This window comes from Thunnus albacares, chromosome 9, assembly GCF_914725855.1.
Source record: "Thunnus albacares chromosome 9, fThuAlb1.1, whole genome shotgun sequence".
NCBI classification, from domain to species: domain Eukaryota; kingdom Metazoa; phylum Chordata; class Actinopteri; order Scombriformes; family Scombridae; genus Thunnus; species Thunnus albacares.
The window spans coordinates 1,220,701-1,243,184 of record NC_058114.1 but is presented as its reverse complement, the minus strand read 5'-3'; the positions used below and the strand labels follow the sequence as shown (position 1 = coordinate 1,243,184).

General features: G+C 38.9%; 2 protein-coding genes across 3 annotated transcripts; both read left to right on the top strand.

The window, feature by feature from the left end:
- The first annotated feature begins 355 nt into the window (after positions 1–355).
- On the top strand, positions 356–9,249 carry sgta (small glutamine rich tetratricopeptide repeat co-chaperone alpha). The gene is made up of 12 exons (XM_044362240.1): positions 356–488; positions 2,691–2,837; positions 3,921–4,024; positions 4,160–4,250; positions 4,367–4,466; positions 4,571–4,675; positions 6,014–6,149; positions 6,235–6,297; positions 7,392–7,429; positions 7,513–7,683; positions 8,464–8,587; positions 8,683–9,249. Exons 2-11 carry the CDS (start codon positions 2,738–2,740, stop codon positions 8,573–8,575), a joined length of 1,020 nt encoding a protein of 339 aa, XP_044218175.1. The 5' UTR covers positions 356–488; positions 2,691–2,737; the 3' UTR covers positions 8,576–8,587; positions 8,683–9,249.
- Positions 9,250–11,404: 2,155 nt separating this feature from the next.
- On the top strand, positions 11,405–15,693 carry LOC122989387 (zinc transporter ZIP3-like). Of its 2 annotated transcripts, none has more exons than XM_044362241.1 (3): positions 11,405–11,506; positions 13,749–14,117; positions 14,714–15,693. In XM_044362241.1, exons 2-3 carry the CDS (start codon positions 13,911–13,913, stop codon positions 15,467–15,469), a joined length of 963 nt encoding a protein of 320 aa, XP_044218176.1. In that variant the 5' UTR covers positions 11,405–11,506; positions 13,749–13,910; the 3' UTR covers positions 15,470–15,693. The 2 variants fall into 2 exon arrangements, with proteins under 2 accessions (XP_044218176.1, XP_044218177.1); XM_044362242.1 differs by lacking the exon at positions 11,405–11,506 and adding an exon at positions 11,520–12,231.
- The last annotated feature ends 6,791 nt before the right edge of the window (positions 15,694–22,484 follow it).

Genomic DNA, 22,484 nt, shown 5'->3' with positions numbered 1-22,484 from the left:
CAGTGTTAGAGCAGCATGTTACTGTTGTAGCTGCTGGAGGTGGAGCTAGTTTACACTACTTTATATACAGTTAGCTAGTTTAGTCCAGTGGTTCCCAACCTAGGGGTCGGCACCTCCAAAGGGTCAGCAGATAAATATGAGGGGTCATGAGATGATTTATGGGAGGGGAAAGAAGAAAAAGCAAAGTTAAAGGCTAAAATATACACAATAACTAAATCAACTGACTCAAATATAAAAGTACACGAAGTACTTGAGTCTACCTCTTCTTTTATTCTGAAGGCCACTTGGCTGAAGTTCCGGTACTTTCAGTTTTTGCTGTAACTTGACACCATGCGGCAAGTAGTACCGGCGCCTCCACTGGACGTCATAACTGTGCGACAAGCTAATTAGCTAGCTGAGTGACGGCTAGAAACTACTCGAAGGAGAGCAGAGCTAACGCTAACAGTCCGTTACCGGGACAATCCTCACTTGTAACACGGAGACAGCTGGTAGGAAAAACATATCAGTTTGTTATAATGTTGGATGTGTCCGCGTAACGGTATTTTATATACGTCAGCTTCGTTACAGTCAACGAAATGTGATCTACGAGCTAGTTAGCAGTTAGCATCGTGCCGCTGCGGCTCGGAGAACACGTCACGCCGAGTTCCGCTCAAAACTCCGGCGGTTCAACATGTCCTCGCCTCTCAGTTAAAGACTGCTCATGGTAGAGCAAAGGTTAACACGTTAAAGCAAGTGACAAGAGCTCATCTCCAATTCGGCTTACATTTCTTTCACCAATAAACATTTAAATTAGTAAAAATTCAGCTTTTAATCGCGGGTTCCCACGTTGTTGTGACGCTATTCTTCCTCCAGGATACACAGTGCAGAACAGGGCGGCAGGCAGAGGCTCGCAAGGATTAACAAGTCATTTATTGAGATGGATTCTGTTGACATGAATCAACTATAAGCCGAATTTTCTAGAAGATATCGGCCTTTATTTCCATTATACTATATCTTGCTCCAAGATTTTTATTCCGCCTCTGACATGCGATGCATCGTTAGACTGCCAATTTTCTAACGAGATTTGCAAGGATTTACTCCCGAGTTACGGTGAGAGAAGTAACGTGGTACAGTAGTGCAGGAAGTAAAGAAAACAGACAAGAACTAGGAGTAATAAATGCAAATAAAATATGTAAAAATGACGATATCTAGCCTGTATACATGATAACTTGTGGATTGTAAAAATAAAAGAAAGTTGTGCAGAAGTAAACGTTCTGGTATCTGTAGTTACGTTACGTATGTTTATCTTAAGTTGAAGAAGCGAATATAGAATATAAATGAAATATGCAGTAATGTTATGCTCACAGCTATTTCTACGTATTGCAGTGCTAAAATCGGATTGTGTGCACATCAGTGAACCGAAGCTTATATAGCAACCATTAAACCATGTCCGCTGTGTTTTTACTTTCTGTTGGAAACGAACCAGCTAACTTGAGTTCATATTTCAAAGTGACCTCTTTGTGTAAACGTCACTTTGTGTGCTTTCTAGCAGTCAAGTCACCTGATTGTGCAACAGAGATGGCTAGTGTTAGCCATCAGCTGTTAGCATCGGTGAAACAGTCATGCTGAGTTATACTTAGCCTGAGCTGCTAGAATATTCCACAAGCTCACTTCATTTCATGTATTTGTTTATTCTGCTCATGTCGATGCACAGTTCCAGGAAAAGATGTGATTCATGAAGAAAATACAGTTTAGTTTCCTCGCACACAGGAAGCAAACCTAATATCACCTGCTTCCTGTTCAAAACACAGATAAACCATAGAAACAGATCAAGTCCAGTAACTTAACCACGATTACCTACAAGTAATATGAGAAAAAATGCCGTACACAATAATTTACTATCAACTAAGAAAAGCTGTCAACTCGTTATTCTTTCTCTTTATGTTTTCTTGAGCTGAAAAATGTTTAAACAGCCCTTTTAAATCATTCAGTAAAGAATCACAGTTTGATGCCTCTTACTGAAATACACACCTGCTTTAAAGTAGTCCCTTCATACTGACATTTCCTTCTATGGTCCTCGTCCTCAGAGCAAAAAAACAAAAACTGTTCTGTACATAATTAATAATGTCTGTAACTCAACCAGATCTTTCAGTTTCATTAGTCCTGACTTAATAAACCGTCTGTTGGTGTGTTCACTTGAATCCACCTTATATATCATTCTTACTGTTCTTTTCTGTAATATTAATAATGGCTTTATTTATTGAAATTTATGGAAACATTTCTGGTATCAAAACAAACCATAGAACTAAACAATATCACAATATACTTATGTAAAATAACAATAATTACACAACTTGTTACAAATCAATTTTATAATTATATTTCATAAAATCTCCTTTGTTTTCATCCAGCCTGCATCCTCTGCATTTACAACTTTCTCTTTTCAGCAAAACACTTGAGTGGGTGTAACTTTAAAGAGTTCCTTGTTAAATCGTATCTATTAGTTGATTACAGGCTCGGCTGTGACATCATACGTACGCGTTGCTCCGCATCTCCACACAGTAACTCAGATATGAGACAGAAAGGTGCATCCAGGTTGACTTTATAATAAGTAACAGGAGTAATGTTGCATTTAGCTGCTGTATGAGATTTAATGACATGCTAGCGACGTGCTAACTAGTTGACGGGTCCTGTTCCTGCTGTGTTTTCAGGGTCTCTCTCCATCAGTGAGTACAGAGAGGTCTGAGCCTCCGCCACCATGACAGACAACAAGCGTCTCGCCTTCTCCATCATCCAGTTCCTCCATGATCAGCTCCAGTCAGGGAATCTGTCCTCAGGCGCCCAGGAGAGTCTGGAAGGTGAGTCCTCTAGGAGTAGATGAGCCGATCCTGGTTCCTCTCTCCTACGATTCTGAATCAACTCACAAATGTCAAAAATCGATTTTCTAAATGTTGGTTAATATGGTGAAGTTGATGGAACGATAAAGGTGGAACTGAAGTGCAAGGGCAGTGCAGCACCGGGATAATCTACAGGTTGCACACGCTAGAGTTCATCTTGTAGTTCATCTTCAAAAACGGCAGCAGTTCAGCACATTTTTTGATTTAGTGACTCAATAATTGTAATAACTGTTAACTTTCTCAACTCACTCAGAGACTAACGTTAGCAGAGCAACAAACTCCAGCAGTAACAAACGAGAGCAGCTGACCAACACACACTGCAGCATTAAACAACTTAAAACAACTCTGAGGTGAAGAAAGTAACTCAGTCAGGTCTGTTTGACCTCAGAAATCCTGCAGCTGCTCAGCGTGTTGGAGCTGACGGAGCAGCAGAGAGGTTAATAACAACCTCTTCTTACTGCAGAGCAAACACACCAACATCTGTTTTTACAAGACATTTAACCAGTGATGTCAGTCAATTAAACTTTCATTTTGTTGTTGTCATACAGGCAGAAGACTGTAAGATGTTTCCAAATTAATGCTGCTAACTTTTTAAAATCAAAAGCTGCGTACTCTGACAGCGACCTTCATCAAGACTGGTTATCTTGACTGCCAGTTATGTTTCATATTGTATTTCAGTGCACTAAGAACAGCAGTGTTTGGTTTGGCACAAGTTTACTGCAGTAAGAGGCTAAAAATAGAGCCTCCGTTTCTATTCATTCAGTTGAGAATCAGTTTTAAATTGAGAATCGAATCATTTCTTAAAAATATGACTCCAAATGACTAATTGATTATGAAAAATAGTTGGTAACTACCTGTAAGATTTATGTTTCAGTGTTGTTCTTTATCTGTGGTGTGAAAACATCAGATTTCCACACAGCCGGCGTCTAATACGACTACTGACCCTGATAAATGTGTCAGTGGAATCTGTGACTTTTCTCTTGATCGACTGCTTCAGTATTTTAGTTTTCCTGCCCTGTTAAAGTGATGTTTGTTGCTCTGCAGTCGCTGTTCAGTGTTTGGAAACAGCTTTCGAAGTTTCGACCGATGACCAGAGCCTCGCCGTCCCCCTGACGTTACCGGAGATCTTCAACTCAGCCACAGCCAAGGTAGAGTCAGGTTTACACACTCGAATGCATTTATTATTATTATATTATCTTGGTGGACTTGACATGATGGAAGTGTTTTGAGGCAGTCATCATTTTCCAGGACATTTCTGACTTGTGTGTGTTTGTGTGTTGCAGTTTCCAGCTCAGTCGCAGGTCAACAATAACTCCACCCCAAACTCCGTAAGCGAGGACGAGAGAGCCGAGGCCGAGAGACTCAAAACTGACGGTAAGAAGACAACGAGGAAACTCTGCCAGAAGTTTCTCACAGTTTCTAAAGTGACTGCTGTTTTCTTTATTTTTTGTGTCTTGATTTTATTTTTATAAAATCTTTCTCGCCTGCAGGTAACGATCAAATGAAAGTAGAGAACTTTGGAGCTGCTGTCGAGTTTTACTCCAAGGCCATCGCCATAAATCCTCAGAACGCCGTCTACTACTGCAACAGGTTGACTTTAAGTTGTTTAAAAGTTTAGGAGTTTTTAACTTACTTGTGTTTGAATAAATGTGTATTAAAAGTGACTTAATTGTAATATTTGTGTGTGTTTGCAGGGCTGCAGCATACAGTAAACTGGGAAACTATGCTGGAGCAGTGCAGGACTGTGAACAGGCCATCAGCATCGACCCAAACTACAGCAAAGCTTACGGGAGGATGGGGTAGGAAACCACAACCTTCTGTCAGTCGCTGACAGCTGCTGAATGAGTAGATAACATAAAACATACTGGCATGTTTTCCAGACTCGCTGCTGTTCTTTGACTTCTTCTTTTGTCGGGTGACATCAGGTCTTCATGATCTTTTAGGCCTGTTAAACTACTTTAACATATCAAATAGGTGATTAGTTTTATAGCAGAAAATAAGATATTTAGCATTTTGTAGAAACATAAGATATCTCTCAGTTGGATGATGTTACTTGGTGTGAAATAACAGCCCCTGTTCAAATATCTTCAGGTTGGCTGTCTGCCTCTTTCTGTTTGGAGTTTAAGGCTCTTAAGTTTTATTTAGTGACATTTAAAGAGTATAAATACTGAAAGTATTTCTGACTATGAGGCCACAGACACAAGACAAACTTTTGGTGCATTTAAAAGCTCATATGTTGACTGAAATATTGTACAGACATTTTAGAATAAAAGATGTGACCTTAGATTTAAATACCCAAGTAAGTGCATCCCATATCAATATGTGACAAAAAATTGTACTATACTGTAGCACGTAACGACTGTCATTATTGATTCATGAAACTATCCCAACTTACTAAAATTAGCCTGACTTACTGAAATAAACTTGACTCACTGAAATAAGCCTGACTTGCTGAAATAAACCTGACTCACTGGAATAAGCCTGACTTGCTGAAATAAGCCTGACTTGCCGAAATAAACCTGACTCACTGAAATAAGCCTGACTTACTGAAATAAGCCTGACTTACTGAAATAAGCCTGACTTACTGAAATAAGCCTGACTTACTAAAATAAGCCTGACTCACTGAAATAAGCCTGACTTGCCGAAATAAACCTGACTCACTGGAATAAGCCTGACTTACTGAAATAAGCCTAACTTACTAAAATAAGCCTGACTTACTGAAATAAGCCTGACTCACTGAAATAAGCCTGACTTGCTGAAATAAGCCTGACTTACTAAAATAAGCCTGACTCACTGAAATAAACCTGACTCACTGAAATGAGCCTGATTTACTTAAATAAACCTGACTCACTGGAATAAGCCTGACTTGCTGAAATAAGCCTGACTCACTGAAATAAGCCTGACTTGCTGAAATAAGCCTGACTTGCCGAAATAAACCTAACTTACTAAAATAAGCCTGACTTGCCGAAATAAGGCTGATTTACTTAAATAAGGCTGACTTGCTGAAATTAGGCAGAATTACTGAAACAAGCCTGATTTAATGAAAGAAATCTGGTTTAATTGGTAGTCTGGTTTTATGAAACAGCCCTCTGATGGAGTCTTGTGATGTTTTCCGTCTTCTTGTTGTTGTGTTGCAGTTTGGCTCTCGCCAGCCTCAACAAGCACACAGAAGCAGCCACTTTCTATAAGAAAGCTCTGGAGCTCGACCCCGACAACGACACGTACAAATCCAACCTGAAGATTGCCGAGGAGAAGATGGAAACCTCTAGTCCAGTAAGAGAAGAAGAGCAGCAGTGAAGAGTTGAATGCTCTTTAGAGACTGTGCTCACCTCTCTCTCTCTCTCTCTCTCTCTCTCAGACAGCAGGGATGGGCGGAGTGGACCTGGCCGGTTTGCTCAGTAACCCCGGCTTCATGAACATGGTGAGACCTCAGACCGCTTCAAACTTATTGTGCATGAAACTTTTCTGTACACGCTATGCAGCCCGGCAGCTGTGAGGAGCAGTTTTGTTCTCTTAATTTGCTCAAACACAGAAGTCGTTTGTGCTCCAGAATTGATGTCTCGTGTGCACAAATTACTACAGAGTTACTGTGACGGTTATTTCATGGACAATCTATTATCTGATCTATCAAAACTCACACCTCTTCCTCGTCCACAGGGATAAAAATCCCAGGGTATCTCAGTACATTTCCTTTACAAAAGCTCTTGAATATTGTTTCTTTCCTGCTGTAGACATTTTTTCCGTCTGCCTTATTTCTGTTGTTTTTTGTTGTTGTTAAAGGTGCAATATGTAAGAGTTTTAGTTTAAAACATTAAAAAAAAAACTAACATTCTCAACAGAATGTGAAGAAATAAAAGTTTTGATGTTACTTCAAAGACATCTATGTATTGTGTTACAGTGATATCTACTGAAGTTAGCATGCTAACCAGCTAGCCCCCAGCTCGTCCTGTCTTGTAATACTACTTATACCTCATGACGCGATAGTGAGTCACTGTAGCGTCCAGCCTGCCCTCAGTCCGACATGAGAGGAAGAAGTAACACTTCCTCTTCTAGGTTAGATTCACTCAAGCAAACGTTAGCTCAGTGTTAGCACTGAATCGATATTGCTATCATACTTAGTCAAAGTCCCAGTTACCTTCTTTGCTAGCTAACAGAGCACTGATAATAGCATAGCATAGCGTAACATTATTGTTAACAATATCGTTTAACATTTTGTTCTGTTTATTCATTTGAACTGAGAGAATTAATGATGTTTTTGTCTCCATGACTCCTGCCAGCGTCTGTATCAATCCACCATTTATAATATTTTGTGATTTGTGTTTGTAAACAGTCGAGGGGCAAAATATTAGAAACTTCTGTTATTATAATACAGACCAGTATTTTTTTTGTGTTTCTTGTCCATCCTGTTTAACTTCTGCTCAGTGAGCCTTTTTCTCCAGAGTAACCAGTAAAGATTGATCCAGTATTGATCCAGTATTGATCCAGTATTAACTGTCTGTCTCTGCGTCTCTGCAGGCGTCGTCTCTGATGAACAACCCTCAGGTTCAGCAGATGTAAGTTGGTTTTTGTTTCTCTCGGTCAGTGTGTGTGTTGGTGGTTTCTCAGGTGAGTTTAGCGTCTCCTTGCTGTCTTCCAGGATGTCGGGGATGATGTCGGGAGCGTATGGGATGGGAGGAGGAGGAGGAGGAGGAGGCCTAGGTGGCGGGATCCCCGGCGCCGCTGGAGCCGGTGGAGCTACTGGAGCTCCTGGAGCCGCTGGTGCTGCTGGACCCGCCGGGGTCGGAGATTTATCGGGACTGATCCAGGCGTACGTACTTACCTTGTTGTTATAAAAATATACATCATAGATGCTTTAAAAAACGACTTAATTATCAAAATAGTTTACAAGTAAATCCCTCTGTTGACGAATTGATTAATAAACTAATAATTTTAGCTCTAATGAGCAGGACTGCTGTTAAAATTGAAAACGACACTCAGATTGTAAACATCAGCAGGATCACAATGTTCCCAGTGTGTTAAAGCAGCAGTCAGGTGTCTGTAATCATTCCTCCTGTTCATACTGGATATTAAAAGATCCTTCAAATGTGTTTTCAATGGAAGTGATGGAGGATAAAATCCACAGTGTGTCCACACAGTCATTTAAAAGTCTGTGTGAAGCTTCTATTCAGCTTCAGCAGTCTGAGTTAGTCATATCAAGTGGATATCTGACACATTTACAGTCTTTGTGTTTCCTCGGACAGTGTTTCCCTGTTGAGCTGCAGGTGGAAGTATAGTAACAAAAAGAGGAACTTTGGCACTAAAAAGACTGTAACGTTGAAAGATATCTACTTGATTTGACTCATTTGGACGCTGAAGCTTCATATTAGCTTCAGACTGTGGATTTTGTCCTCCATCACTTCCATTGTAAGGTCATTATGAAGGGATCTTCTAATGGTCAGTTTGAACAGGAGGAATGATTACAGCAAACAGAAAACAGCTTTAATGTTCATTTAGACTCCTGAATGTTGGTTTAAGACACAGAAATTACCACCAACAAAGTGTAAGTTGTTGTGTGGATGCTAACATGTCTGTGCTGTTTGTGTTGCAGAGGTCAGCAGTTTGCTCAGCAGATGCAGCAGCAGAACCCAGAACTCATCGAACAGCTGAGGAGTCAAATCCGCAACCGGACGCCCAGCGCCGGCAACGAGGAGCAGCCATGACACTCAGACCTGGTAAAACCACAAACCATCCCAACACATACTGGTGTTATTTACTAGTAGTCAAGTCCTGACTTATGTAACAGTGATTTTCTTCTGGCTTCTTCCAGGTCAGGCAGGTTTGTGTGTGGAGGAGAGCAGCAACACCAACTGTCCTTTTTCTTTCTGATTTTGGATCGTTATAACTCGAAGGACTAAAAGGAAGTTATTTTTTTTCCATCACTGAATAATTCCTGCACGAGAGAGGCCTCCCGCTTCATTCAGGAGCCACGTCACCAAAAAAACAACACCCACTTCCTGCGGCTCTGTGTGGTTTTTAAGAGGAACATTTGGACATAACACTTTGCTATCAAACCTAAAGTTAATTAATCAATAATGTTCTAACAGGAAACTGGACCCCAGATGTGAAACAGCTGCAGCGAGGCGGGTCAGCGGGTTTAATACAGAAGCTTGAAATGTCTGTTTTTTCTTCTGAAAACTACACAGTGTAACTTTAAATGCAATTTTTTGTCCAATACCTTGTTTATGATGGATCTGAGTGTGTGTCTGTGTGTGAATGAGTATCAGGGTTAATTTAGTGTAAATGGCAGTAATCCTGTGTGTGTGTGTGTGTGTGTGTGGCGTCCAAGAGGCAGAGACACAGTTTGGGGAATTAAAAAGAGCATCTCAACATTTTACACCCTCCTCCTGTCTGATGTCTGTTGTTTCAGCTCAGTCTTTATTGTCCATCATGAGAAACTTTCCAGTTAAGCTCCTGTGTTGATATTTTCCTTTAAACCTTCTATAAGTGATGTTTTTATTCACAAATCTGACATATCATCAGCTTTAAGTTGATATGTTGACCTTGTTAGCAAACGGTTGCTTATTTCCACATCCAGCAGTTACAACATGATCATCACATTGATAATGTCAATAATTACTCGTGGGGTTCCTCAGGGTTCTATTCTTGATCTTTTGTAGTTTCAATCTAGTTAAAGCTGCTTGAAATGATGTTTTTTGTCCACTTGTTTTCAGCAGAATAGCCTCTAAACATGACTTCTGTCATATTATCAGCTTATAGAGCAGATGTGGCTAACATGTTAGCAAACAATTGATTATTTCCACATCCTGCAGTTATGGAGCAACATTATCATTCATGTGGAGTCGTGTTTCTGTCCAATATTCACTCTCTTTTAGCTCTGTTTTAACTCTCTACCAACTCCTGAGGGAAATATCTGGCTCTTAAGCTGCTAAATGCTCCACTATGTTCACCAGCTAGTCTACAGCTAACTGTGTTAGCTAACTGTACAGCAGCTTTTTACAGCTTTTACTCTGAGAAATGACACTATGAGAGTGCTTCCACAACTGTGATATGGAAACTTGAAGCTTCCAGTCCACAAATGCTGAGACTTTACAGTGAAGGAGGAACATCTGGTGTCCAGCTTGAAAACAACATTTACAGATTCAGAGATTCTGGGTTTTTAATAAGAGAGAGGTGACAACAATATAACAATCACAGATAAATACTTATTTAAAACAAAGAAATACAATTTAAAGTCATTAATATTAATTGAGGTTGACCTCTGTCGTTTCTGTCTTGAAGAGCTTGAAACTACTGAACATCTTTTCTGTTCCTGTGGAGTCACATCCAGCCTGCATAATCCTCAAAAGTCTCAAAATGAAAAATATCCCACCATTAAGCTTCCTCCAAAATCTGTCATATGGGTGAATAAGTGTAATTGAGACTCCAATACATCTCTTCTCCTGACAAATGCTAATGATTAAGACTGCTGTCAAGTTAAACCTGCGGTGTCGTTATTAAATCACATGTCATAAATGAAGCAATATTGCTGATTATCAGATTGTGTTTATGATATATTCATGTATCAAAATACACTGTAATATGATGAAAACATGTATTTTTTAAAAGAAATTTCAGTCAATTTTTCATTGTCCCACTTTAGAAAATGTGGTTTGAAATGTGGGACAGACATATATGTTCTTAAATTGGTGAAATATTAATTTAAGCAGATTAAATATGCAACACTTATAGTTATTCAGGGGTCTTAGTTTTTTAATGCTTAATTTCTTTTGTTATTTTGCAGATTTTAAATTATATTATTACTAACATTAAAACATAATATAATATGTTTGTAACAGCGAGACATAATTACTGAAAAGAGCAAACATGGGCATGAACTTTGGCCTTGAGTGTTACTGACTAGAGGAGTTTTTACTGTGATTTAGACCTTCCGTCAGTGTCCCACATTAGGAAAAGGCACATTTTGGCAGAAAGAACACGTTTATATTTGTTTATTTCTTCTCTGAGTGTGATATCTGTGTTCTCTCTTCTTATAAGAGTGGAAAACACTTTGGGGATTTCAGAATGGTTCTGTGTTGGCTTCATATTGAAATATATTGCTGAAGTGCAAACTGCAAAAATTGTCCCACATTACTCTGATTCACCCAAAACAGTCTCTATAAACAAATATCTGATATTGTTAATCTCATCATTAGGGGTAAATATCACATTCATTCATGTAAAAAACAGAAATCCTCCTTTACTTGATTAATTAATGAGTTTAATAATTATTTTCCTTCCTTATGGATACCAGCTGATACACACCCGACAACACAAAAACAATGTCAAGTTACAGTATGTCTCAGTTTGTTGTGTCACATGGAAATACTCAAGTAAAGTACAAGTACCTCAAACTTATACTTAAGTACAATATTTGAGTAAATGTACTTAGTTACTTTCCATCACTGCTTTTCACTACTAATTTATTGTTGTTCATGGTTGTTGTCGTCTTGCTGCTGTTTTATTTGTAAAGATCAAATAAAGTTGTGAAAAAAAAGGAGAGGGAGACCGGCCAATCAGCGCTCAGGGATTGTATGACGTAAACGCGGATGTCGCTTCATACACCTGCTGGAAAGAGACGGAGGGCCGGACAGGTAAACACGGCAACTCTGACTCATTTTAGGGGGTTAAATATGTTTTTCTTGAGCTGAGCTCGTTGCTGTTACTGACTGACACACCTTGGAGCAGCTGTTTACCTGTTTGACCGGGTGTTAGCTGTTGGGAGCTAACGGCAACTAAAGCTAGCAACTCCTTAAAGTTAGCCGCTGTTAGACGGAAGCGCGGGCGGAAGTGAAGCGATTTTATCTTTAATATAAACATCAAAAATCTGTCAGAGGAACGGTAGAAGTGAAATCATACATCTTAAATATTCGATCTGATACTGAATCGCAACGTGAAGCGATGTCGCAATAAGAGATGCTAAAAGATAATTCTCTCGTAGTTGATTATAGAAGTTTATTTTGAAGCTCCTGACAGGAAGTTCGGCAGCTTGACGTTGGTCTCCTGCAGCAGTAACGACAACATAACGGTTATAAACGGTTATAAACGGTCGCTGTAACCGTTATAAAGAGAAACAAAAAGCCTGCAGGGATGTAGATTTACGGTATTTTGTGTTCAGACTGAAATTAGTTTATATTAACCATAAATAATGGAAGACTTTGCGTTTTGTGGGCGTGTATCTGCAGGGTAACGTTACTGGTGAGGATCAAATAAAAACCGGAAAGTCCAGTTTGAAGTTTGTCGGACACTTAAAACCCAACTGCAGGACTTTACAACCCTTTAACAGCAACAGACATTTCACCCTTTGACTCGTTGTCCGGTAACATAACAGCGAATCAGGCAGCTGCCTGGGCCCCCAACTAAAAGACAGCTATACATTTATTATGTTTAGATATGAAAAATATTGAATTATGTCACTATTCTGATTCTTTATATCTCTAAATATCTTACAAAAGGCCCCCAAGGCAATTCAAAATATGCAACTGATCCCCAACAATGAAATGTGGTCTTCAATACTCTGATTATATTATATTTCTTTAGGGAACAGTATAGCAGCATAAACAACATGGACATATATTATTATCTTATGGTTGTTTATTGATCTGCTCCTGGTCACTCTGCTCTCCTCTTCTTTTAACTTCTCTCACCGTCTCAACTGCACTCATTCATCCTCCACTGAAAGAAGAAAATATAAAGAACAAAACAAGTATTAAGATTTCTGATCAGATCTCGTTTCTCTTCTTCTTTCCTTTTCTCTCCTTCATCTTTTCCTCATTTTCTCTTTCACTCCTCCCTTTCTTCCCTCTTCCTCAGTCCTCAACTACTCCTCTGTCGTCTCTCATCAACTCTCCACTCGTCATATTTTCCTCCTTTTCTTAACTTCTGCTTTTCATTCCTGCCTCCGTCCCCTCCTCATCTCCTCCTCTCCTCCTCTGAACCTCCTTTAGGCACCTGTTCATGTGACAGGTTTATTTAGGGCTGCAACTAATGATTCTTTTCATTATCAATTCATCTTTTTTTCAATTAATGAATTATTAATTATTTTACCTTCTGTCCTCAACAACTAAACTGATGATTTTTCATTCTGACGTGAATTTTTTTGTTCCACATTAATATCAAATCACAACACAAAACAAAGTGAACATCACAGTGTTGTTCAGCAGAGATAATAACAAATAAATCAATAAATAAATACAAAGCTGGCGTTAGTTTTCATGAGGAAGTGCAGCAGAACTTTTTCTTTATGGAGATGGAAACACAACAAAAATGATGTCATGATGTCTTTCAGTGTTGTGCATCAATGCAGCTCTAAAAACATCGATAAAAGGTTGTCAGATTAAATAAAACTCATTTCCTCTCAGTGAACTGCCAGAAGTAGTAGTAATAATAATAATAATAATAATAATAATAATAATAATAACAACAACAATAATAATAAACTTAATAAACAGCACATTTCAAAACAAATTTACAAAGTGCTTCACATGGTTAAAACATTTAAGTACTACAATTAAAAAATGGAATAAATCTGAATAAAATGCCCCTAATATAAGATAAATAATAATAATAAAACAGACATGTTGTAAATAAAGCAGAGTGGTATCAGTTTAATAAAGACCTTCATGAAAATGTGATTTAAAAGACGTCACTGATTCTGTGAAAGTGTTGTTGAACGTTTGTATTAAACCCTGATTTCATTTTATTGACACACTGTGACTCACATGAATCTGGTAGACTGGTTTATTGTGGTTTATTGTGTTTTATTGTAGTTTATTGTGTTTTATTGTGTTTTATTGTGGTTCATGGTGGTTTATTCTGCACTTCCTGTTCCCTCAGCGTCTGTGTGTGTCTCAGTAGAAGCAGCTGAGATGTCCCGGCAGCAGTAGAGTCCAGTAGAAGCAGAGCGGAGGTGTGTGTGTGTGTGTGTGTGTGTGTGTGTGTGTGATGTCGCTGCGTTCGATGCTGCTTTGTTGGCTTTAGCGTCTGCGGAGCTTCAGGATGCAGATCCTGGTGGCGAAGCTGCTCGGCCTGCTGGGATTGTTCGGCCTCATGCTGGCCGGCATCCTGGTGCCGGTGCGCCTCCTGCTGGTCGACTACGACAAGGCACACAGATACAGGAAGGCTCTGTCTCTCTGCAACTCATTCGGAGGAGGCGTGTTCCTGGCGACGTGCTTCAACACGCTGCTGCCAGCCGTCAGAGACAAGGTACACCTTACACACACACACACACACACACACACACACACACACACACACACACACACACACACACACACCTACACCTACCTGTCACCTCATCACATAAAAACATTCAACATTACAGAAACATATTATCATTTTACAGTTAACTGCATTAACAGGCAGTCATGTACTGTATGTTGTATCGACATATGATGAAACCGTCTCACTAGAGAGTTAAAACGTCCTGTTGACACGTTTACACGTCGCAACTGTTAAAAAAAAAAAAACGTATTTAAGGGAAAATCATCAAAAATGTTAATTTATGTTCTGAGATGTGTAAAGAAAATGATTAGCGGCTGATAGATCATTATTGGATTCTTTTAACTCTCCAATATCAATATCAGTATCGGCCTCATCAATCCTGTATCAGTCAGACTGTAATAATATTAAATATTTATAAAATTGATTATTTTGATAAGAAAAAGCAGGAACTACAAACACATGATCAATAAAAAATACAGACAAAAAGCTTCTTTTCTTGATTTTTGTTGATATTTGGTGTAAACGAGCGAGTTGAAAATATTGATCCGGATCTAACCGCCGCTGTGTTTGACTGTCAGGTGGACGACGTGTTCCGGCAGCTGAAGATCAGCAGCGATTATCCGCTGGCTGAGACGATGATGATGCTCGGCTTCTTCCTCACCGTGTTCGTGGAGCAGGCCGTCCTCACCTTCAGGAAGGAGAAGCCGTCCTTCATCGACCTGGAGACCTTCAACGCCGGCGGCTCCGAGGCCGGCAGCGACTCCGAGTACGACACGCCTTTCATCTCTCCGGCGCGGGGCTCGCCGGGCGGCGGCGGCGGCGGTGGTCACCGCTCACACGGACACCAGCACGGACACTTCAGCCCGGCCGAGCTGGCGGGGGCGGGGCCTCTACGCCTCGCCAGCCTGGTCCTGGCTCTGTCGGCGCACTCGGTGTTCGAGGGGCTGGCGCTGGGCCTGCAGGAGGACGGAGCCAAGCTGGGCGGCCTCTTCCTGGGCGTGGCCGTGCACGAGACGCTGGCCGCCGTGGCTCTCGGGGTGAGCGTTGCCAAGGCGGCGCTCGGCATGAAGGACGCCGCTAAGCTGGGCGTCACCGTCAGCCTGATGATCCCGCTGGGCATGGTGGTGGGCATGGGCATCGAGTCGGCTCAGACGCTGGCGGGCGCCATCGTGTCGGTGGTGCTGCAGGGATTCGCCGCTGGCACCTTCCTGTTCGTCACCTTCTTCGAGATTCTGTCCCGAGAGCTGGACGACAAACAGGACCGACTGCTGAAGGTGCTCTTCCTCATCCTCGGCTACGGAGCGCTCGCTGCGCTCGTCTTCATCAAGTGGTGACAGACGCATCATCGCCGACACGCACAGCAACACCAAAGCAAAACTCTCAGCTGTGAGAGAAGGAAACATCTGGAGCAGCTGCTCTTCTGACAACACAAACTATTGATTCTCTGAGTTTATAACTAACAGTTATTTTCATTATTGATCGATCAATCTGCTGATTAGTTTTTTGATTAATAAACTTAGTTGTTTATCTATAATATAACAAAAAAACACTATTTACAATTTCTCAGAGTCATTAATTGTCTTGTTTTAATTGACCAACAGTCAAAAACCAAAAGATATTCAGTTTAATATCATCTGTAACAAAGAAAAGCAGCAAATTATCACATTTGAGAACCAGCTGATATTTTTGCCAGAAAAATCACTAAAATGATAAATCGATTATCAGAAGTTATTTTCTGATGATTGACTAATCGTTTCAGCTCTAACTGTTTGTGCTCCTGACTGATATTATTTGCTTCACCTGTTTTCATATTTAAAGGAACAGTTCAACATTCTGACAAACACGTTTATTTACTTCCTTGCTGAGATTTTAATGACACCAACGAGCCGGACCAGCTGTTTCCTTTATGTCTTTATGCTAAGCTAAGCTAAGCTAAGCTAAGCTAACCGTAGTGTTATATTTAATATTCAGACTTGAGAGATTAATCCTGAACTCTAAATCTCAGCGAGAGATTTTCCAAAATGTTGAACTATTCCTTTAAGTGTTGATCAGATTGTTCCTACGTCTTTATCTCACTACTGAAGTCTTTGTCCATAATAAGTTATTTTTCTGAAGTTTGTAAACTTTATCATGTAACCAAATTTACAAAATATCAACTAATAATCAAATAATCTGACTGGACAGTGACAGTACTTTAATCTCAGGTATTAAAGGATAATTTGAAGTTTTTTTTTTTCTATTTTGACAGAATATTCACATGTGAAGTCACATCATGAGTCCAGTGCAGGTAAAATATCTGATATTTAAAAAGTGTTTATATTTACATGTAAAAACTGTGTTTATCCTTTAATGAAACTCCACTCTGAACAGTTTCCTTCATTTTTTTTATAAACCTGCTGAGTCTCTAAATTAAGTTCAGACGTTGTTTTTCTACAGTCGGATGAAGCTGTTAAATCACAAATAAATACACTGGAGACCATAAAAAAAAGTTATAAGATACATATAAATATATAAATGTGCATCTAATCTTTATTTTTTTGACATGTTTATTATTTTTATGTGTTCATATTGTGATCTTGTTTTGTATTTATGATGGTTTGTGTCCCGCGTCTCATATTTTCATGAAGGAATTTCTCTTGTGTTTTCTGCCATTAAACAGATTATTATAATATTCATTATAAGGATTTGAATTATTGGACTCAATTATCCTGAGAAACATCCGTCTCTTCAGCTGCTAAATGCTGCACTTTCTCCACCAGCTAGTCTCTTAACTTTTAAAATCTAAATATTGCATCTAATGTGTCATTTTCTCAACTTGACATATTATTGAATCTCTGGACTGATCGAAGCAGCTGGAAGGTCCCTTCAGCGTCATCATCACCTAACGAAGCTGTGATAAAGGTCGTCAGGAGAAGATGAAGGATAATTCCTGTTTAGTATTTCCTATAAATGGGTCACTGTGGCGCTCACAGCTCTGTTACAGTGATTCAGGAAACTGTTGATTCCTCCAAACAAACATGATTTCTACATAAAACGTTTCAAACATCCTCTGAGTCTGGTCCAAAGTAAACACAGAAAGTAGCCGTCTGGTTTTGCCATCATGTTTAACTGCGCAGGGATCTAAATACAATCAGAATTTTACTCTGAGCAGTTTTAGACTTTTAGAGTTAGAGAGTTTTACAGAATTAGCGACAAAATGTACTTAAAGTACTGAAGTAAAAGTACTGGTTTTGTCCCTCTGACTTATTTATTGTGTACAGTTTTGAGGTACTTGTACTTTACTTGAGTATTTCCATGTGATGCTACTTTCTACATTTCAGAGGGAAATATTGTACTTTCTACTCCACTACATTTATTTGACAGCTTTAGTTACTTTTCAGATGAAGATTTGACACAATAGATAATATAACAAGCTTTTAAAATACAACACATTGTTAAAGATGAAACCAGTGGTTTCCAACCTTTTTGGCTTTTGACGTCTTACAAAAAGCAGTGTGTAGTCGGGGTCACATTTCACATGTCTATGAGTTGTTAACAGCTCCACCAAATAGTGATTTTTCCCTCTAAACTTCTCACATGCTTTCATTTCAATAAATGTTCAAATGATCCAATATTTCAGCAAAAATCAAAGATTAGAGAAAAAGTCCAAAAACTGAAAACAGATTTGTGTATCAGAACTTTGTTTTTTCTTCTTTCCTCTCCCATTAATCATCTCACCACCCCTCAGATTTATCTGCTGACCCTTTGGAGGGGCCCGACCCCTAGGTTGGGAACCACTGGACTAAACTAGCTAACTGTATATAAAGTAGTGTAAACTAGCTCCACCTCCAGCAGCTACAACAGTAACATGCTGCTCTAACACTGATGCTTCACTATTAATAATCTAATGATGTCATATATAATAATATATCAGTCAGAGGGACCAAACCACTACTTTTACTGCAATACTTTAACTACATCAAGCTCATAATACTTATGTACTTTTACTGCAATACTTTAACTACATCAAGCTCATAATACTTATGTACTTTTACTGCAATACTTTAACTACATCAAGCTCATAATACTTATGTACTTTTACTGTTGTAGGATTTTTCATGCAGGACTTGTAATGGAGTATTTTTACTTCAGTAAAGGATCTGAATACTTCTTCCACCACTTTATTTTTGTAAGTTATGAAACAGCTCATGATGCTACAGTCACATCTGTTACTAAAGTGTTTAAGACATTTCTGAAGTTTTAATGGTTTAACCTGATTTAGTTAATCACAGTTTGAAGCTCGTCAGAACTCACTAAGAACTTAAGAAAGACTACACAAGACTACACAAACACAGCTCTGATCTTCGTGTGGTTTGTAATTAGACCCTGGCTGACCTTCAGGTTGAACATTACGTCACGGTTACTTCCTGTCCCTCAGCTCCGCATCCTGAACTATCAGGCTTGATCCAGGCGTGATGCCAGCTTCTAACAGCAGTGATTGGATTAGAACTGATGCACCAAAGTTTGATCGTTTATTGACACAGTTCAGAGCAGCTCTGACAAATCCTCATGTCATGATCTTGACCTCTGCTGGATTAATTCCAGAGTTTAAGTCAGCTGTAAACTGATCATTAAGAGCTCAATTTGCAGATTACAGTGATGGAAGTCAGCTCTCAGTCAGTCGGTTCATCAAGACTTAAGGGTTTTCTACGCTTTAACATCAGTTCTTTCTAGTGAGACTGGATCTGTTGGCATCTTTTTGTTATGATAGATTACATAGAACTGTGGTCACTAATTCACTCACTTAATATTCTCCTAAAAAGATGCTAAATTTGAAGCTCAGTCAAAGAGAACAGTAAAGTACGGTGCTGTTCTCAGTAAATGCAAATACAACACTAGTATGTGACTAAATGTGGTTTTAAGTAGAGTTTGTGTATTAATAATACAGCAATTAACACACTGTAGCATCTGTTTTGCTTGTATGAAAAATGCAGGAAACAGCTTTTTTGGGGGGAGGGGGTTCTGATAACTGATTAAAGGAGGTTCCCAGTGTTTCCAGTGTGTTAAACCAGCAGTCAGGTGTCCATATGAGCAGTGAAAGAGGTTTTCCTCGCTGTAATCATTCCTCCTGTTCATTCTGGATATTAAAGATCCTTCAAATGTGCTTTCAATGGAAGTGATGGAGGATAAAATCCACAGTGTGTCCACACAGTCATTTAAAAGTCTGTGTGAAGCTTCTCTTCAGCTTCAGCAGTCTGAGTTAGTCATATCAAGTGGATATCTGACACATTTACAGTCTTTTTAGCATCAAATTCCCTCTTTGTGTTTCCTCGGACAGTGTTTCCCTGTTGAGCTGCAGGTGGAAGTATAGTAACAAAAAGAGGAACTTTGGCACTAAAAAGACTGTAACGTTGAAAGATATCTACTTGATTTGACTCATTTGGACGCTGAAGCTTCATATTAGCTTCAGATAGACTTTTCCTTAAACTTTGGATTTTGTCCTCCATCACTTCCATTGTAAGGTCATTATGAAGGGATCTTCTAATGGTCAGTATGAACAGGAGGAATGATTACAGCAAGAAACACAGCTTAAATGTTCATTTGAAGACTGACTGTTGGTTTAAGACACACTGGAAACTAAAAGTCTCAAAAGTCCTGAATCTTGTAGGTTCTTAAAATAACTTAAACGTATAATTTCCCGTCAGTCTCTCTGACTGGATCAGCAAATCAATGGAACAAAAGTTTTATTACTGGGGAAATGTTGCCACCAAGGTCTGTCCAACCATTGTGATGGGGTGTTGTTGTCTTGTGTGTGTTTCATTCAGTTGTGTCGCCTCAGTGAGCGAGTTTGCTACCTAACTAACCTATGAACTATGAACATAACGGAGGTTTTCATGAGGAGTCGACCTCAGGCATCATCCACAGAAAGTGGACGGCAGTCGGAAAGGAGAGTAAAGAAGAAATATGGCAGGAAAGGAGATGCTTAACATGAGGTTAGATATACAGTATTTCTTTATTGCTCATAGCTTTTACATGTATATAATTATTTGTGAAATTCAAAGTTTGTCAGTTTCCAATGATGGAAGGATGCAGAGAAGACAGGAATGAAAGAGAAGGTGAAGAAAATAAAGGAGGAGGAAGGAGTGAAAGCAGAAGTAAAGAGAAGGAGAAACATGTGTGATGAAGATGTGAAAATGTGAAGAACAGAGGAGCAAAGGAGAGCAGATGTCAGAGAATAAGATATGCATTTAATCTTTTTTGCATTTTAAGTTTATGGTCAGAAATCTTGATACTTTTTTGTTTTATATTTTCTTCTTTCAGTGGAGGAAATCTTTTCATAACTTAGTTTCTAGTCTCCACCTCATTTTTAATTATATTCAACCATCTGGTCATTATTTCTGAGGTTCATAAGTGACCTTGATGCTTTGGTGATAACACAAGTGTGACTTATCTTAAAAATTACTTTCTCAGCATCTTTTTCTCACACTAAAAATGGACCTGATGGACTTTAATCTTATTGCTAAACCACAGATTAGCCTTCTTGCTAACTCCCTGGGAACTGTCTCTTATTGGCAGAATGTTATCTTTGCACTCTCACTGGTTCATGCTTCATGGGAAGGCAGTTTCCATGACAATATTTCCACGGATGAATATGCGCAGTTGAGAGAGTGAGAGAAGTTAAGAAGAAAAGAGGAGGAAAGGAGAGCAGAGTGACCAGGAGGAGATCAATAAAGAACCAGAAGATAATAATAATAATAATAATATGTCCATGTTGTTTATCCTGCTATACTGTTCCCTAAAGAAATATAATATAATTTGAGTAAATGTTCTTCTGTTGGCCTAATATTCTATTATTCTGCATTGTTGGGGATCCTTGCAAATAGAGCAGCCCAGATTATTATGGGATGGGTTCAGATGCAGCAGATTTGTCAGCTAAACATTCATTCTGTGAACTCCAGCATCGTTTAACAAAAACAGGTTTCAAGACTAGTACAGAAGGAAACAGTTGTTAAGAAATAGTTGCAACAGAGAATTTTTGTCTCTTTTTAGGCGGCAGGAGTGAAAACGAGTCATCCTCAACATTTACTGTGTTGTGGTTTCAGAATGATGAAGACAGATGGAGAATAATTAAATACAAAATAAGATGTAAACACTACAGGATGATTTTTCTTCTGGGCAACTATCATGTTTTTCCTAAATGATCTACAGATTTTTAGGCATTTTATTATCTCAAATGGCTTAAAAAATAGTGCATATTGGTGCCATAAATGGAGAAATAAAATATGTTTGGATTAATGTTTACAACGTCCGGCTCCATCCCTACAGTGAGGCGTCTTATCTATTCAACGTATCCATTTTAAAAAAGACATTTTTAATTAGATAGTTACTGATTTCACTCACAACAGAGACAAACAAACCCTCCAACATGATTCTCAAACTCTCACATCAGATGAAGACAAATTATCGTTGAAGAACTGAAGTTTTAAATTAAAGTGAAATACTGTATTGACTCAGTATTTGTAGGGTTTTCTTGGAGCAGCATCTAGTGGACTTTAGAGGAACTGCAGCTGATTCAAGGCTTCAGTGTGCAGCTGATACAATATACATAAACACAGTGTGATATGAATCCAGAGGTGGAGGAAGTATTCAGATCCTTTAGTAAAAGTACCAATACAGCAATGTAAAAATACTGCATTACAATTAAATGTCCTGCATTTAAAGTATTGCAGTAAAAGTACATAAGTATTATGAGCTTGATGTAGTTAAAGTATTGCAGTAAAAGTACATAAGTATTATGAGCTTGATGTAGTTAAAGTATTGCAGTAAAAGTACATAAGTATTATGAGCTTGATGTAGTTAAAGTATTGCAGTAAAAGTAGTGGTTTGGTCCCTCTGACTGATATATTATTATATATGACATCATTAGATTATTAATAGTGAAGCATCAGTGTTAGAGCAGCATGTTACTGTTGTAGCTGCTGGAGGTGGAGCTAGTTTACACTACTTTATATACAGTTAGCTAGTTTAGTCCAGTGGTTCCCAACCTAGGGGTCGGGCCCCTCCAAAGGGTCAGCAGATAAATCTGAGGGGTGGTGAGATGATTAATGGGAGAGGAAAGAAGAAAAAACAAAGTTCTGATACACAAATCTGTTTTCAGTTTTTGGACTTTTTCTCTAATCTTTGATTTTTGCTGAAATATTGGATCATTTGAACATTTATTGAAATGAAAGCATGTGAGAAGTTTAGAGGAGAAATGTCTCTTTGGCTTTTTAGCATCTGAAACATGATCTGATCTAATCTGAAAAGTAACTAAAGCTGTTAAATAAATGTAATGGAGTATAAATATGAAAAAATACTCAAGTAAAGCAC

Excerpts from the sequence above, each read along its gene's own strand:
- sgta (XM_044362240.1), top strand. The coding sequence starts at position 2,738 with ATGACAGACAACAAGCGTCTCGCCTTCTCCATCATCCAGTTCCTCCAT. Across the intron at positions 2,838-3,920 it reads CGCCCAGGAGAGTCTGGAAG|TCGCTGTTCAGTGTTTGGAA; the intron begins GTGAGTCCTCTA and ends GTTGCTCTGCAG. Across the intron at positions 7,684-8,463 it reads TTATCGGGACTGATCCAGGC|AGGTCAGCAGTTTGCTCAGC; the intron begins GTACGTACTTAC and ends TTTGTGTTGCAG.
- LOC122989387 (XM_044362241.1), top strand. The coding sequence starts at position 13,911 with ATGCAGATCCTGGTGGCGAAGCTGCTCGGCCTGCTGGGATTGTTCGGC. Across the intron at positions 14,118-14,713 it reads TGCCAGCCGTCAGAGACAAG|GTGGACGACGTGTTCCGGCA; the intron begins GTACACCTTACA and ends TTTGACTGTCAG.